This window comes from Mytilus galloprovincialis, chromosome 10, assembly GCF_965363235.1.
Source record: "Mytilus galloprovincialis chromosome 10, xbMytGall1.hap1.1, whole genome shotgun sequence".
In the NCBI taxonomy this organism is placed as follows: domain Eukaryota; kingdom Metazoa; phylum Mollusca; class Bivalvia; order Mytilida; family Mytilidae; genus Mytilus; species Mytilus galloprovincialis.
The window spans coordinates 86,029,158-86,046,697 of NC_134847.1; the positions used below are offsets into that span (position 1 = coordinate 86,029,158).

Sequence of the window (17,540 nt, forward strand, 5' to 3'; positions counted from 1 at the left end):
AAACCTCCCTCTTTTATGGTCATGTTAAATATAACATTATAATAACAACACAACATTACAGGACTACAATACAAATAAAAAGGAGAACACACTTGACAAAGAAACACACGAATAATAGCTAACAAAAGGCACCAGGTTTAAAATTTAATACGCCAGAAGTGCGTTTTTTTCCACACAAGACTTACCAGTGACGCCGAGATACAAAAGTTTGAAAGCCAAAACCAGTACAAAGTTGAACAGCATCGTGGACCAAAAGTTCAAAAAAGTTGTGCCAAAATTGGCCAGGGTTTTCTGTTAGGTACCAGAACATTCCTATGATTTAGAATAATTTATACGTTTGCAAATAGTAATAAAAAGACTTGATAAAAGATATACATGATAAAACTGCAGTATTAACTAGTTACAAAATGGGTAGCAAAAAGATTAATTTCACAGTTTTAATATTTGACGGCATTATCTTTACGCATCATTTTCTGAAAAAAAAAACCTTTTATGTCGATTATTGAAAATTGACAATAATAATCGAAAAACATTTTATTGCATAACAAATATCAGACATAAAATTAATCTTTTTGTTTTCTTTACTTTTTTTTGTGAACATACACGATGATAAGATGCTTTATATATTTCAGAGTTGGGATCTGTAGATGATCCGTGTTTTATTGGCATAGGCTATAAGCATAATGATATAGGTAAATCATTATAATTTCTGTTTCTGTCGGTCAGACAATAGAGGTTTTGTTTTGTGAACACCACACTTTGATAATTATAGGTTTTATAATGATTTTAACAAGTTATTAAACCTATTTCTCGTATGTTCAACACTCAATGTGTAAATTAAAAATTCAGCGTAATTGATCTAGTCTGTGGCACATTCCTGTATGATGTCATATGTCCTTTTCTTGCGTCAAACTTTAGTATCAGACATTTAAAGACCTGTGTACACTTCAGAATATGTAATAAAAATTGATAAATAGGAAGGAAGATTGTCTGATGAAATGAGTTAGTGTTTTATATATTATTGACGAAATCACACACGTCCGTTGTTATGGACGAAATATACATCATCTTAACCTTTGAAAGTCGTCAATGACCGTAATGTCGACTTGTGATATTGGATGAACCAATCAAATGAACGTAAATTTCAGTATCACTTTTAGTATCACGCTCTGTGCAGTGTGATACGAGATTTATCTATCCTTGCGAGAAAAAGATAACAGGTCAAAACCATAAGATAAAATTTTAAATCAACTGGTCGCTGAGACATTGTCTATATATGCATACTAGTATGTTCACAGTGTCCACCCGATAAAGGTAAATTCGGAGTTGTATACCGATCGCCATTAAATCGATTCGATAAACTAGTATTCTGCTTAGATTTAAACAAAGCTCATAATGATTTGACAGATACGGACTTTATATTGAATCCTTGCAAAATATACTTCTTTCCTTTTCAGAAATTAATAGAATGTCGAAAGTATGAAAAAGCTTTTTTTTGCGATTATCACCTTTGTACTTTGAAAAAAATCGGTTAAAATTAATAAATAAGCAGTAAGCGTATACGGAAAATGAGCTGATATATTTATAAATGTCTTTAATATAAGAACAAAAGTAAATGTACTTATATTCCTTTATATTTCCATCTTCAGTTACTATAGAACTAGCTCGGTTAGTATCTAATTATAGGTCTTTGGTTAGTACTGCACGGTCATTTTATAGTCGGTAGTACGAGTGGGGTTCCATAGCCATATAAGTCAGATACTTGTATTGTATGTATCGATGTGCTGAAAGTATCTTCTAAGAACAACACGTTCTGTATAGTAAATGTGTATTATTTGCATTATATTTTTATGATTAAGTGTAGAAAAGCTAGATGTGTGTTTCTTTAGAGATGTTTGTTATGCTTTCATTAATTGTTGCATCGCACAGAAAATAATAAGTTATTACGAGCAGACCTTGTCTACATGTTGGCTGGCCTCTTATGTCATCATGTAGATTGATTAGAAATGTGTTCAATTCGGACGAATTTATGAGAGATCATTTAAAATAAAAGAAGCTTCATTTTGAAAATAATCATACTAAAATCATCCCTGTTTCAGTTACTTCTCACATGAAATAAACCAGTTTATCTACTCACATTGTTTCTTCTCTTAGCTGCAGACATGTGTACAGGCGACCACGTATTTGAAAATAGTGATGACGGAAAGAAATTTAAAGACAGTGTAATTATACGTGTAATGAAGCAGAAAGCTAACTGTACGTGTCGTATCAGTCTTCTAAATAATACAGGCAATTACTCTGTACAAATGAGAAGATACCAAAACCTGGAAAAGACAGTTCCATCAACACAGAATTGTGGACTAGCTATTGATGTTGATTATCCTGAAGTTACAGGATTTATTAGAAATATTGACCCAATACAATGTAAAAATGGTACTAAAAAGCGAGAAATTGTTCTAGAAAACGATAGCGTTATCGAACTGAAATCCAGAGTTATTGCTGGCAATTTTACCAGAGGATACTGCATGCATATATTTAGAGGTATGTATCTGTTTCATGTAGAAAAATTAATAAAATGCACGATGCTTTCTTACCTGTTACGCGAAAGAGAAAAGATGAACTTCCTAGTTCTATCCACAATTTCAATGTCAAACAATACAGCAGAGGCATTCAGGTGGCACGGTAGTATTTGCATTCCAGAATTTAGGCTGCTCTTTTGTGTACCCTACCTAAGTCAATGTATCTGAACAGTGTAATTGAACAAAACATACAGTATCAACTGAACATACTTTCCCAAGATGAGGGATGAAGCGGGTGTAGAAAAATATGAAATAATTTTATATACAGATGAAAATGATTTTTTGAGAACTTTTTTAAATTGTGTATTCACTGCATGATAAAAGACCCAAAAGCCCTAGTGGCCTAAGGTTTTTTTTAAATAGGGAAAAAAGTAAACAGGCATGGTACACAATCATTTATTTAAGAATTGATTGCCTCTTTTTGTAAATTTGTTGGGGTGTAAAAGCGAAGTACTTCATTTTAAAAATGTGCGCACGGTCAACGCTTTTACAACCCTATGAAGTTACAAAAAGAAGCATTCAATAGTAATCGAAGGTACCAGGATTATAATTTAGTACGCCAGACGCGCGTTTCGTCTACAAAAGACTCATCAGTGACGCTCATATCAAAATATTTATAAAGCCAAACAAGTACAAAATTGAATAGCATTGAGGATCCAAAATTCCAAAATTTTATGCCAAATACGGCTAAGGTAATCTATGTCTGGGATAAGAAAATCCTTAGTTATTTTAAAAATTAAATAAAATTGTGTAAACAGGAAATTTATAAAAATGACCACATTATTGATATTCATGTCGAGTACTGGGCTGGTGATCCCCTCGGGGACGAAACGACCACCAGCAGTGGCATCGACCCAGTGGTGTAAATAGTTATCAAAGGTACCAGGATTATAATTCAGTACGCCAGACGCGCGTTTCGTCTACAAAAGACTCATCAGTGACGCTCATATCAAAAAATTTATAAAGCCAAACAAGTACAAAGTTGAAGAGCATTGAGGATAAAAAATTCCAAAAAGTTAATACTTATAATAACGTTTTTTAGCTAGGATCATGAAAACACGTATTTTATCAACTTTTTATTTAATTCACCTGTGAACTTTATTGTGGGACCTCGTGTTGACATGAATGATAAGTTTTATTGAGTAATGCATTTGCTTAAGGAATAACACGTGATGTGCAGTTAGCCAATCAGAATAACGTATTATAATGAAACAAACATAATATATTATTTCTTAATAGTAAAATGAAAGTACTTCAGTTAGCTATGAATGTAGAATTTTTGGCAGTGTTAGAAAGTGGTGAACATTCTAATAAGGCTATCATTATCCCTTATGGGCCAGGAAATACTACCGTGCCACCTTCATGAACCCGTTGAATGGTAACGCGTTGTTTTAAACAAAAGTCAATACACGAAAAGTGCTTAAGCATATCCGGCTTATTGTCATCATTAAATCAGGAACATATCGAAAGAATTTGAATGCAAGGAAAAAGAACACGGCGCGAATCTAAGTACGAGCAATTTACTGCGTACATGATTCGTCTTTTTTTAATTAATATTCTTGTATTGGCCTGATAGTTGAGTACTTTTTATACCCGATGATTTTGTAAAAGAAGATGGGGTTCGATTTCCAATTCTCCACAAGAGACACAATGACACAGAAATTAATAACTATAGGTCACCGTACGTCCTTCAACAATGAGCAAAGCCAATACCGCATAGTCAGCAATAAAATTCCCCGAAATGACAATGTAAAACAATCCAAACAAGAAAACTAACGGCCTAATTTATGTACAAAAAATCAACGAAAAAAATTATATAACACATAAACAAACGACAACCACTGAATAACAGGCTCCTAACTTGGGACAGTCACATACGAAGACAATGTGGCGGGGTTAAACATGTTGGCGCGATCCCAACTCTCTCCTCAACTGGAACAGTGGTGTAACATAAGAACAAACTATAAAAATTAGTTGAAAAGGGCTTAACACATCAGATGGATAAAAATTCAAACGCCAATACAAGTGGACGTGGCCGGGAACTTGTACATCCCAACAACCAAAACACACTAAGTACAAATTTGAAATTACTGGCAGTTACTGAAAGCCAGTATAAAACTATATACCAAATAACAAATTAAAAACTTCAAGCATGACAAAAAGAGTGTGGAAAACAGATCATTTGAGTGAATTTTCTTAGTCCAAGGAATATTATTCTGCACATAATCATTAGACCGAAACTAAAATTCGAACTTGATCTGTAACTTGTCATGATATAAAATGTTATTATTAATACACGCGGGTTATTCAGTGTGTATCACATTTTGTATGTTATTTCTTCGTAGACAGAAACATTATTACAGTCATTCCTTAAGTGAACAAAACAAACTGACATAAATTGTAAAACACAATGTCATTTCGTTGTTTAATTTATTTAAATCTAGATAGCGTTTGATCGTTTGACTTTCCCTCTGGTATCTTTCGCTCCTCCTTTGAAAGCTATGAAATCCGATCCTTCAGTTCATTAAAAAAGGGATCAGACACATTATCTACTTAACGTGGATTGCATACTTATGACTAAAAGTAGAATTTCGTTTTAAATTTAAACTTGCGTTTGATAGTACTTTATTGTGAATTTCGTTAATTGATACTATAAAAAATAAATATAAAAGTAATTTACTGTGAATTTCGTTAATTGATACTATAACAAATAAATGTAATAGTACTTTATTGTGAATTTCGTTACTTGATTATATAACAAATAAATATAAAAGTATTTTATTGTGAATTTCGTTAATTGATACCATGACAAATAAATATAAGAGTACTTTATTGTGAATTTCGTTAATTGAATGAATGAATGAATATTTTATTTGCAAAAGCATATATAACATGCTATGGCAATACATAATATATACATAATGTGACAAAAGACTGGTAACAGAGAACAATACAATAATAACATACATGTTGTAGCTAACCAATAATATCAGATCTAGCTTTCCATGCACTCTTCAAATAGTTACAGAGCTTAATTGTTAAAGATCTAGAATTAGCTTTCAACAAACAAGATAGTTTAAAAATAGTAGGCCATGAACAATAACAGCGTGGCAAAAACAATATTCTAATTGCCCTATATGCTGGACATACCAATACAAAATGGAATTCATTCTCAACACATTGCATTTACAACATACACAAAGACGCATTTCTCTTGGTATATCAGAGAAGCGACCAACTTCAACATTAAGTTTCAATGTACCACTTCGTAGTTTTGTAAGAATGTTAATATTATTAATGTAGCTAAAATAATTCTCAAGACAAAAATCAAACTTTATACTTCTATACACACTTAATTTCTCACAGTCACAAATATCTGCTGACCATTTTTGTAGATATTGATCTTTAATGCGTGTCTTTATAACATCAAACGATATTTCAATATTATTCTGATCAATACAAATATGGTTCATTCCAAGACTAAATAAAAAATCACGCACATTAGATGCCCAATTAATTTTACCATGATTTGCATCGTCATACAAAATTTTATATACATCATATACAAAAGCTGGTTTATATATAACAATACGTAACCAATATTTTAAGATTAATTGTTTTCTCAAAACATACATAGGTAGATGACCAAGCTCGCCACAAAGAAAACTAATAGGAGCACGTTTACCTACTTTTAAAACAAACCTACAAAAACGGTTATGAATAATTTCTATGTCGTTGGCACGGTGAAAACCCCATATTTCGGAAGAATAGTTCAGTACCGATCCAACCATACTGTCATAAAGAAGACATTGTTGCTTTGTAGAAATGTAAATATTATCTAAACATTTTAAGAGTGATGAAAGAGCTCTTGATCCTTGTTGTGATAGTCGTTTTTGCGTGTGTAAGAATTTCCCGTTAAAGTGCAGCAACATTCCAAGGTAAACGTATGAATTTACGATTTGAAGTTCTTGATTATTATACATGAAATGATTGTTTACAGGTTGCCATCCATTTCTAAACACAACTATTTTAGTTTTATCAGTGTTAACTTCTATGTTTCAATTATATTAATTGATAATATAACAAATAAATATAATAGTACTTCATTGTGAATTTCGTTAATTGATACTATAAAAAATAATTTTAATATTAGAAGATAAGTCGAATGATTCCAAAGTACAATTAAACATACAGTGTGATGATCCTGATGAGACAACAGCACATATATCAGCTAAGGACAACCTACAATCTGAGGGAGAAATAGTGCCGACAACAGCTGCTACTGAAGACAATGATAAAACTGTATCAAAGAAAGGATACAATCAAGAGGGTAATGTTAATCACTTTAAGATGTAGTAAAGTTCATTAAATTGGGAATGCAAATGGGAAATGATTCAAAGAGACAAAAAACTTACAAAAGAGCAGACAACAGCCGAATATTTGCTAGAAGCAAAATACAAAAAAATCAGTTATATATTCGTAGGTAGACTTCCCCATAGTAAAATAAATACAAAAAATACAATATTCATGCATTTAGGTATGATGTTTTTATTGTGTGTTTTGTGGGATGTTTTGTTTAGTCTTATCGTTTGTTGTATTTTCAGTTTATTTCACATATGTATTATTAGTCACTATAGTTTAGTTAATTTCAATTTTCCCTGAATAAGTTATCCAAATAATTATGACGTAGTCACAGCCTTTGTATGAACTTCAAGATTCTAACATGACGTGCATCTTTCGCTTTGTTAACAACAATGTGATAAAATTCTCGATATATCTATACTAAGCGCAGACTTATAGAGATGTAAGTACTATAATGGCTGTAAGAAATATATATCATCCGTAAATCCTCATGTATCGTAACATATATTTGCAAACGCTATGTCGATTTAGCTGTGTTATAAATATCAATCCTATTAGAACCGAAATAATGTATGGAAACAAAAGAATTTTTTTTAATTCTACACAGGGCCTTGGCCTTGATATTCAAATTTTATCATGAGCTTCAGCTGATAGTTCTTGCGTTTCTTTGTGCTATTTCCTGTCACACAATTCTAGTGATATATTTATAGTAACATTTCTGTAAAATTGCCATATAAGCAATACATAAAGGCAACAGTAGTATACCGCTGTTCAAAATTCAATCCATGATAGTGTTGATGGGTTTCCTTCGGTTTCAGTTTGCACACCGGATTTGTTTTCTCTGAATCGATTTATGACTTTTGAATTGCGGTAAACTTTTATTTTTAGACTCAGTGTGTATTATATAAAAAATACAGTCAACATACTTTAAATGATATAAACGATAAGAAACACAAACGTCATAACTATCAGCTAAAGCTCATGATAAAATTTGAAGTGACGACGCCCCTAAACGCACGAATGAACTTCACTAAAACCAACATTTTTGACCGATTTGCAACGAACTCGATAGTTGTCTTTTTAGTTTATAGATCATATTATGACACCATAATTATCAAGATTAATGAAAAGAGACATACCATTTAATGATGTTATTGGTTTGATATTAAAGATACAGTAATAGAGACAACTTAGTTGAATGTGATTTATATTCAAAGTTGCAAAGAATCGTATTGAATTCATTTTTTTAACAGATAAGAAGTTCGAAAAGTACATCTATATAGGTGCGGGTGCAGGAGGAGTGCTTGTGATTATAGTTATTCTATTGATTATACTGTGTATAAGGTAAATTGCATTCAACGTTATTTTCTTATTTTGTTTATCTGCAATATGTCCATTAAAAACCTGAAATATGAATATCACTACAATGACAACAATGTAAAAAGTCAGACGTATTGATGGGTTTGATGTCTTCCATTTTCAGTGCTGGTATTCCGTCATCAAAATGTTTTAAAGATAAGGTACATTTTTGTACATTGGAAAACAATCATGTGAGGTTTAGCTACCTATAAAACCAGGTTTAGTCAACCGTTTATATATGGAAAATGCATGTGCCAAGTCGGGAATATTACAGTTGTTGTTCGTTAGTTTGGTGTAAATGAGCTTTTGGTTTTGTCATTTTAATACGAACTTTCCGTTTTGGATTATCTTTGGAGTTCGGTACATTTGTTGTTTTGCATTTTCATGAAATAATCTCATGATTTACAACAACAGACCTAGAACAAACAGCCCTAACAGAATGGAAATAATCAAAACAAGGACTTGTTGAAACTGATCAACTTCATATCTTTTGAAGATATCATCTCTATCCGCGTACTTTGTGTCGTTATATGAGATTTATTGATTTGTATGAAATAGAAAAGATCTCAGATTAACACCGGCATATCAATAGTTTTCTGACCATTAAATAGATTTTTTTTTTCTGCAATTTCAAAATTGTACAATATTATAAAAAAAGCCATACTAAAACCGAACGAACCGCGCGTCTAAAGCTGTTCTTTATCCAAAAGTGTTAGTGAGGCCTTCAACACAGAAACAAGACTATTTTATAATAAAGGTCATTGTACAAACAAACAAAACCAAATTGGAATGGAAGTCAAACACATATATAAGGATTTATTTCAAATAAAAATACAACGTTGATACCAATAAGGAAAATCCATAATTAAATGTTCTAAAATTTACATCATCAATATCATTACCTTATAAGAATATTGAAAGGAAGTTCATGACCAGAAAGTAGTGTTCAAAGACAAAAAGGAAGAACGATTGTTATCATAAAATCTCCCAAAAAAGGAAACCGGATCATTTGTCAAGTGTTATCTACGTAAAATCTAGAATACGGAAACTGACAAGAATATAACTATGTGAAAACTAAGATTCTATCATGAAATCTCAAAAAACGGGCAAACGGAAATTGTGTCAAATGTGATACACAATAAAAAATAAATAATTGAAAGAATTGACATCTCTCACGGTTTACATAGGCCTTCCATAAATGAACCTTTATTTGAAATTATCAGTGAATTAATCTCCTCACATGACATAACGAGAAAAAAATGATTACACTCAAGTTTCCCATTGATCTTTCTGCGTTCGCTTCCATCTTGATTATTTAAAAAAAAATCTTTAATGGATAGTAGCATTCGTACCGCTTATCAAATTACTGCTAAGTTCGAATTTACTGTATGTATGAATATAATAGATTGCATACCCTATTCTTGTTTGTTTTATCTTGTGTACACCATCGTGAGTGTTCTGAACATTATTGATAATTGTTTTTCTGACATGCTTTGTTTTTTTATTATACAATGATTTTACTGATTTCTAATTTAAAGACAAAATTGTTCGTATTGAATATTACAATCATCGCTAATTTTCAATAAGTTAAGTTAAATGTTTTATATGCACAATCAAGTTCCTGGTTTTCAGGTGAAAATTTATTGACCTTAACGGCTCCTTGGTGAATATGCTCACTGATACTCAATATTCCATATTCCATATTTCTATATAAAAAAAAAAATTAAAGTTGTTTGTTTATCATGATAAAACATAATTATTTGGAACTACAGGAAAAGATCAAAGAAGAAAACTATAAATGGAGAACAAACTACGCATGGCAGAAATGATCCTGATTCTGATAATGGCGAACTAAAGGATAACATTTTATACGTTTCCTCCGATCAACAAGAAATTATTGAGGACGGTAATTACCATATGGTTGATTTAGGACGGAAACGAGAAGTTAATGAAAGTAGAAGTTCTGATGTCGAATATAGTACAGCTGACGGAAAATACAGTTCAATAGGAAGTCCAGATACTAAACATAAACCGAAAGCGGCCGTTAACTTCCGTGAATCAGACAACCAAACACAACATATATCTATCTTGGAAAATAGCAATGATGAATATGCCGTGGTAGACAAAGGGAGAAAATCTGAAAGTGTTAAACATGGTTCTCCTTTGGTAAGGAATAGCAGCGAAAAAGACATGGAGATGTCTGGTTTACATGTAGATCAGACATATGCAGTGGTTGATAAAACAAATAGGGGGAAAGCTGGTGAATGATGACAAAACAAAATGTGCAACAAATAGTGCGAATTACCAGAAATTACCCTTTATTGGAGTTGTCGGACATGAAATCTAATAAATGCAAACAGCAGTTAAAATGCGTTTTCTAACAAGCGTCTGTTAATACGCAACCGCATACGATAACTGAAATAAAATGCATGTCAAAATGCTTAGTGCCTAATGCTTTGCGTGTAATAAAGCCAAACTGTTTAAAACTCTACTATATATTTTGTGAAATCTATTTAATAAAGCACTGATATGTCATATTTTTAAATATTCAAAAGGTTAACTAATTTTGTGGTTTTTTTTTAAAGTTGCACGATAAGTATACTTTTTTTATTATTGACATTTAAGGTAGTAAGTTACCTTATTCGTCAGTTGGGGAAAAATAAAAATATCAACACTTCATAAATAATAATTATATTGGAATCCATATTATACATGTATTGACGCTGGAGTATAAATGTTGTTTATCAAGGACAATTATATGCAATTGATATCAAAAGTCAACAATGGTCTTATGATATTACTTTTTTCCCAATTCATATTTTTGTTAACATGTTTAATTTTTGCTCAAAATATTTATAAATTACTGAACAAAAAAAACTAAACTTATAATTGTATACTACAGAGGCAATTTAGACCAGGATCTGCTAACCCTTCCGGAAAGCCTCAGTTTATGATGGGGTTCGTGCTGCTTAGTTTTAAGTTTCTATGTTGTTTTTTGTGCACTGATGTTTGTCTTTCGTTTTCCTTTCTAACCATGGTGCTGTTAGTTTTGTTTCGACTTATGGTTTGGGTTTTCTTCTGCTATCTGTAGCATCTCTTTGGTCTACAAAATACTCATCAGTGACATTCGAATCAAAAACTTAAAAGGTCAATACATAGTATACCAAGTCGAAGAGCATATCGGACTCTAACTATATCCACAATATGATATAAAAGGGCAGTTCCAATCTCCTTTAAAATGTACTTAAAACACCAAGAAACGATTTACGAGAATTTTGCAACACCTCATAAGTCTAATTTGACATTGTCTAGGGAAACAACATTTTTGTACTTGTTGGCTTTTCAAAATCTTAAACATGTTGTATAAATTATAAAAATTCCTTTTGTGTTTAGCCAATGAGAAAACAGAAATGTTACAGTCATATTGTAATTGTATAAAGTATTCAATATTTGTAATAAAATTCTAGCTTTGATATCTTCGGCCTCTTTTTTTAGCACTCAGTTAAAGACAGTATGGTAATGCTATAACTGAGAGTTTTACAATTATTTGTTCAACATATTTAAGAGTGTTTCCATTTATATAAATCAATAGTTTATTATTGAATAATTTGATCCTGATAAAGCTTTCTGTCATCGTTATAACTATGTCCGAGACCCATCGACCAGTAATTCATCAACGTAGTTAGCGGACTGCCGAGCTGACCTTGAGAGCAGCCGTGGTGGAGGAAGTAGATTGCAACCAAACAACAATAGTCAAAAACAAAATCAATCTAGCAAAACCAAAATGGCCTCCTTGTTCCTGCTTAACAACAATAAAAAACAACAACATTTAAATGTTCACCAAACACTCTTCGGGCACCGAGCCGACCATGCAGGGGCTGTAAAGCCAGTCAAGGTCGCTAAACACTTTCATATCATCGAATAACATACCAATGGGTCTTCAACGCAGATAGAAAATCCCGCTCCCGCAGGTGGTTTTCAGCTAGCCCCTAAATAAAATTGTTTACTAGTGCAATGGACGTCACACTAAACTCTAAAACATATAAATGAACGTAAATTAAAAAAAACTTGTGATATACATTTGACGTGCCTCTGTACTTATGTATCCCGTCATACTTTGAACCACACTATTATTTTATTTATTATTATTACTTTAACTGTTAAGCCAGTTTTTGTTATATCTATTTTGCGTGACTGTATTTATGCATCCCGTCATACTTTGAACGACAAAATTATTTCATGTCTACCTGTGCGAATTTCAAACGCGCAATTTTCACCAGTACTCAAAACCCTCCTTCCTTGATGGGTGCATTTTACATAGACAAATAAAATCGTATAATATAATCAAAATGAGGATGTCAATTTGATGTATGCCTTTTTGTGCTTCTTCGTTACATTTGTTGTTTTTATAGTGATTAAGATGATAACACAATGTTGACTGCTGTACCCCTATTTTTGACATTTTTACCTATTGTGTCTGTTTGTTTTGTTCACGCATCGGTGACAATATAATGGAATTTGATGCGACTGTCATACAAGTGAGAGGTTTAGCTAGCTATAAAACCAGGTTCAATCCACCATTTTCTACATTTGAAAATGCCTGTACCAAGTCAGGAATATGACAGTTCTTGTCCATTCATTTTTGATGCGTTTTGTTATTTGATTTTGCCATGTGATTATGGACTTTCCGAATTGATTTTCCTCTGAGTTCAGTATTTTTGTGATTTTACTTTTTAAACATACAAGATCAACAAAGGCCAGAGGCTCCTGACGTAGGACAGGCGCAAAAATGCGGCGGGGTTAAACAAGTTTTTGAGATCTCAACCCTCCCCCTATACCTCTAGCCAATATAGAATAAAGAAACTCATAGCAATACGCACAGTAAAACTCAGTTTAAAAGAAGTCCGAGTCCGATATCAGAATAGGTAAAAAGAGACTAAGCAAAAGGACTATGATACATACCTGAACAAAGGACTACAAGCAGTTACTGACATGCCAGCTCCAGACCTCAATTAAACTGATTGAAAGATTATGACTTCATTATATGATAATCAAGTAAAATCCCTCCCGTTAGGGGTTTAGTATTATACCGCAATAAAATATAAGAGTAGAACATGACGCGCATCATGCCAACAACTGATTTTAGAATGAATGTGTTTATTTCCGGTGCAAAGACCCTATGAGTTAATCAACATTAATACCAAAATAATCCTCAATTACTTGACAACAGTATCGTAACTATATCCTTTCCGAATAAGTCTATTTAAAGACTTGGTTAGCTTTTGAAGTGATTGCCGACGTTTTTTTGTAAAGAATATTTTTATAAAATATTGGATGTGAACTACCTGAGAAACACTTTAAAGAACAATATTCTGGTGCAAGAGACTAAAGCAGTCATATCATTTAATGTTTGCTTATTGTGTTGATGATATATGTCATTATACTTTAAAACATTGTCTTGTGATATTTCTGTGTAATCTGTAATATATCTATTGTATATAAATGTTAAATAATATGATTACAATAAAAGATAAACTAGAGGCTCTCAAGAGCCTGTGTCGCTCACCTTGGTCTATTTGCATATTAAACAATGGACACAGATAAATTCATGACAAAATTGTGTTTGTAGATCTTTCTATACTGAACATTCTTGTTGCTACAATTATCTCTATCTATAATGAACTTGGCCCAGTAATAACAGTTGAAAATATTTTCTTAAAAAATTTACAAAAATTTACAAAAAATTATGAAAATTGTTAAAAATTGACCTAAAAGGGCAATAACTCCTTAAAGGGTCAATTGACAATTTTGGTCGTTTTGACTTATTTGTAGATCTTATTTTGTTGAACATTATTGCTGTTTACAGTTTATCTCTATCTATAATAACATTCAAGATAATAACCAAAATTTCCTTAAAATTACTAATTTGGGGGCAGCAACCCAACAACTGGTTGTCAGATTTGTCTGAAAATTGCAGGTCAGATAAATCTTGACCAAATAAACAATTTTACCCCTCGTCAGATTTGCTCTAAATGCTTAGTTTCAGAGATATAAGCCAAAATCTACATTTCACCCCTTGTACTATTTTTAGCAAAGGGGGCCATCTTGGTTGGTTGGACGGGTCACGCCACACATTTTTAAAAATTAGATACCCCAATGATGATTATGGCCAAGTGTGGTTAAATTTGGCCTAGTAGTTTCAGAGGAGAAGATTTTTTAAAAAGAATACTAAAATTTTTGAAAAATGGTTAAAAATTGACTATAAAGGGCAATAACTCCTTCAGGGGTCAACTGACAATTTTAGTCATTGTTAACTTATTTGTAGATCTTACTTTGCTGAACATTATTGCTGTTTACAGTTTATCTCTATCTATAATCACATTCAAGATAATAACCAAAATCTGCAAAATTTCCTTAAAACTACTAATTTGGGGGCAGCAACCCAACAACCGGTTGTCAGATTCGTCTGAAAATTTCAGGGCAGATAGATCTTTACCTGTTCAACAATTTTACCCCTTTCAGATTTGCTCTAAAAGCTTTGGTATCAGAGTTATAAGCCAAAATATACATTTTACCCCTATGTTCTATTTTTAGCCATGGCGGCCATTTTGGTTGGTTGGCGGGGTCACGCCACACATTTTTTAAACTAGATACCCCAATGATGATTGTGGCCAAGTTTGGTTAATTTTGGCCCAGTAGTTTCAGAGGAGATTTTTGTAAAAGCTAACGACGGACGACGACGACGGACGAGGGACGACGGACGCCAAGTGATGAGAAAAGCTCACTTGGCCCTTTAGGCCAGGTGAGCTAAAAATAAAATAAGATAATAATGGCAAAGATAAAAAAATAATTTAAGGGCAAACCAATTGTAAAATGATGTTAATTTCATTGACTGTTAATATTGAAGAAAAAAAATTCTACCTGTATAGTTTATAACAGTTAAATGTATTATTAGTTATTATAGTTTTGTATTATATAATCTGTGATATTCCATTAAAGTACATACTTATGTTATATGAAATAGCACGAATAATCAGAATTGTTTTTTTAAACTACTGGTAATAAACATCAGAACATTAGATCCTTGTTAGTTGTTATTCCTTAGGAAATCATCTACAAAACTAATGAATCTAAAATCTTAATTACAAAGTATTCCTGAATAACATTTTTTAATTATGAGAATGGATAGCCATGCGTAACTGATTTCCCTTTGGCTTTGGACGAGTGTAAGTTTGGTATAATCGAAAAAGACACGTTTGATCCGGAGTGCCTTTTATTTGATAACGTCATTAAAAAGTGATTTTGCATTTCAGATGTGCTTGTTTAAATAAAAGTGGTTGGTATTATCATGTATATTTAATATTGCATTGGGTTTGGCATCAAAATCAATGCACTTATGACAATAAAAATTGATGAATTAGAACTAACCAAACGTCTGCTTAATATACAAATTTAACAAGTACATTGTACAATTTAGTTTCGTATTAATAATGGCAGAAAGTGATCGTAAAACGTTAGCGACAGTTTGGGGAGAATTTAGTCAATCAACAGGATTCCATGGCGTAAATAAGCTTAAAAACGGCAATAAATTAAGATGGTAATGTAGAAATATTTAAAAAAACTTGTTAGTGTGTTAATACTTAATAATAATTAAAGATTTTGCCAATTTTACTGAAATAGCAATAACGACTTCATAAGGCAAAGTTGACACAATAGAGACACATTTGGCATAGTTCTATATATACTCTGTATATGCACAAATAAGAAACGCATAACGGATTTTTAAGAATTATATACATGTATTTTGTATGGAAATTTTACAATTACTAACAAAGATATTCACTCAAAACCTGTTTGATTTAGAATAGAACAGTCAACTCCTTCGAGAATGATGAATAAAAGTCAGTTTATCCCAATTAGAATTCTTTCCGGTGCCATTAACGATAGTACCGTGCATGACAACCTCTCGCTGCTAAGACTGCTACGCATCTCCTCGGCATGGATGCTCTCAATGTTCTAATGTTGCTGCGAAGAATTGTTCGCCATTTCTGTTGCAACATTTGTCGGTGCTGATCAAGGTTCTGAGGCGGGGTTTACGCTGGCGCAAACGTTTATCCATTTGGTCCCTAGATGCTCAATAGGATTCAATTCCAAGGGAATTACTATTTTTATAAGGTTTGTCCTGACTTTTTTTTACATAAATTATCATCCTGACATATTTGTTTGCCAAGTTGCTAATTCTGCCTTTTTTTATTACTCAAAACTCCTGTCCTGCCTTTTTTCAAATTTCATTCCAGCATCCCTGCCCCAGTTGCGGAATGTACACCCCCTCAATCTGTAGCACCAACGGACTCTATTCTGTCTATGTAACGGCCTCAAAACGGGTCCAAAATACGGCCTCTTTGGCCTAATGTCATGTTGTTGCTGTCGATAGCTGTTTGTGAGCTGATTCTTCTCAATCCTGGTATCCCAACTGCAGTGAATGTTGCGGCAATGGTTCGATTACGTAGATGAAATACCCGGATGTAGCGATGTTGTCCAGGATTCGTTAGGCGAGGTCGTCCACTGCACGGGCGGTCCGTAGTACAGTCTGCTGGTATCTGTTCTAAGGTCGCAAAAGTGTTCTCTGGTTAATATTTTAAGTTTTTGCTTCTTAACTTTAATTTGGGACAGTGCGGCCTGAAGAGACGGCTGATGACGATACTTCAAATAACAGTGTCAACCTTGGCATGGCAGCGTTTAAACGTTGTGATGAATTAAAATCTTCAAACTTGATCCTTATAAGCGCAAAAGTGTTACAGTTGAAATGACATTCTCGTGAAAAACGTTAGCAAACTTTTGCGGTGAAAAGGTCATATGCACTTTTAGCGAGTCGCCATTTTTAATGCGACAGAGAGCCAAATCAAACGAACGGGCATCTAAAGTTTAAAACTTCCCAGTAGAAATTCGATGATGCAATTGACCGTTTCATTTTACCTTGTAATATATATATATTGTGCATTTTGAAAAAAATCATCCGAGCTATGCGTTTCTTTATTTTTAACAGTATATTTATGAAATTACCGACACTGTGCATGCTTATTTTGATTTTTAATGTCTTACAAAATAACAACAGAATACGCAAATAAAATTTCTTACAAAACGCTAAAAAAAATGTTGAATTAAGTTGTTTTACATGACATGGTTTATATCCTAGTTGTATGTCCTTTTGCTTATATTTATAATTTTTAATGATTGGGA

At 32.5% G+C, this 17,540-nt stretch overlaps 1 protein-coding gene across 1 annotated transcript; it reads left to right on the forward strand.

Moving 5' to 3' along the window:
* The first annotated feature begins 635 nt into the window (after window positions 1-635).
* Window positions 636-11,775, forward strand: LOC143048681 (uncharacterized). Its single transcript, XM_076222488.1, has 5 exons — window positions 636-692; window positions 2,155-2,541; window positions 6,733-6,909; window positions 8,195-8,285; window positions 10,073-11,775. The coding sequence occupies exons 2-5, from the start codon at window positions 2,163-2,165 to the stop codon at window positions 10,566-10,568; spliced, it is 1,143 nt and encodes a 380-aa protein (XP_076078603.1). The 5' UTR covers window positions 636-692; window positions 2,155-2,162; the 3' UTR covers window positions 10,569-11,775.
* The last annotated feature ends 5,765 nt before the right edge of the window (window positions 11,776-17,540 follow it).

Coding starts and splice junctions, on each gene's coding strand:
- LOC143048681 (XM_076222488.1), top strand. CDS start 2,163: ATGTGTACAGGCGACCACGTATTTGAAAATAGTGATGACGGAAAGAAA. Junction 2,542..6,732: donor CTGCATGCATATATTTAGAG/GTATGTATCTGT, acceptor TTTTAATATTAG/AAGATAAGTCGAATGATTCC. Junction 6,910..8,194: donor GAAAGGATACAATCAAGAGG/GTAATGTTAATC, acceptor TTTTTTTAACAG/ATAAGAAGTTCGAAAAGTAC.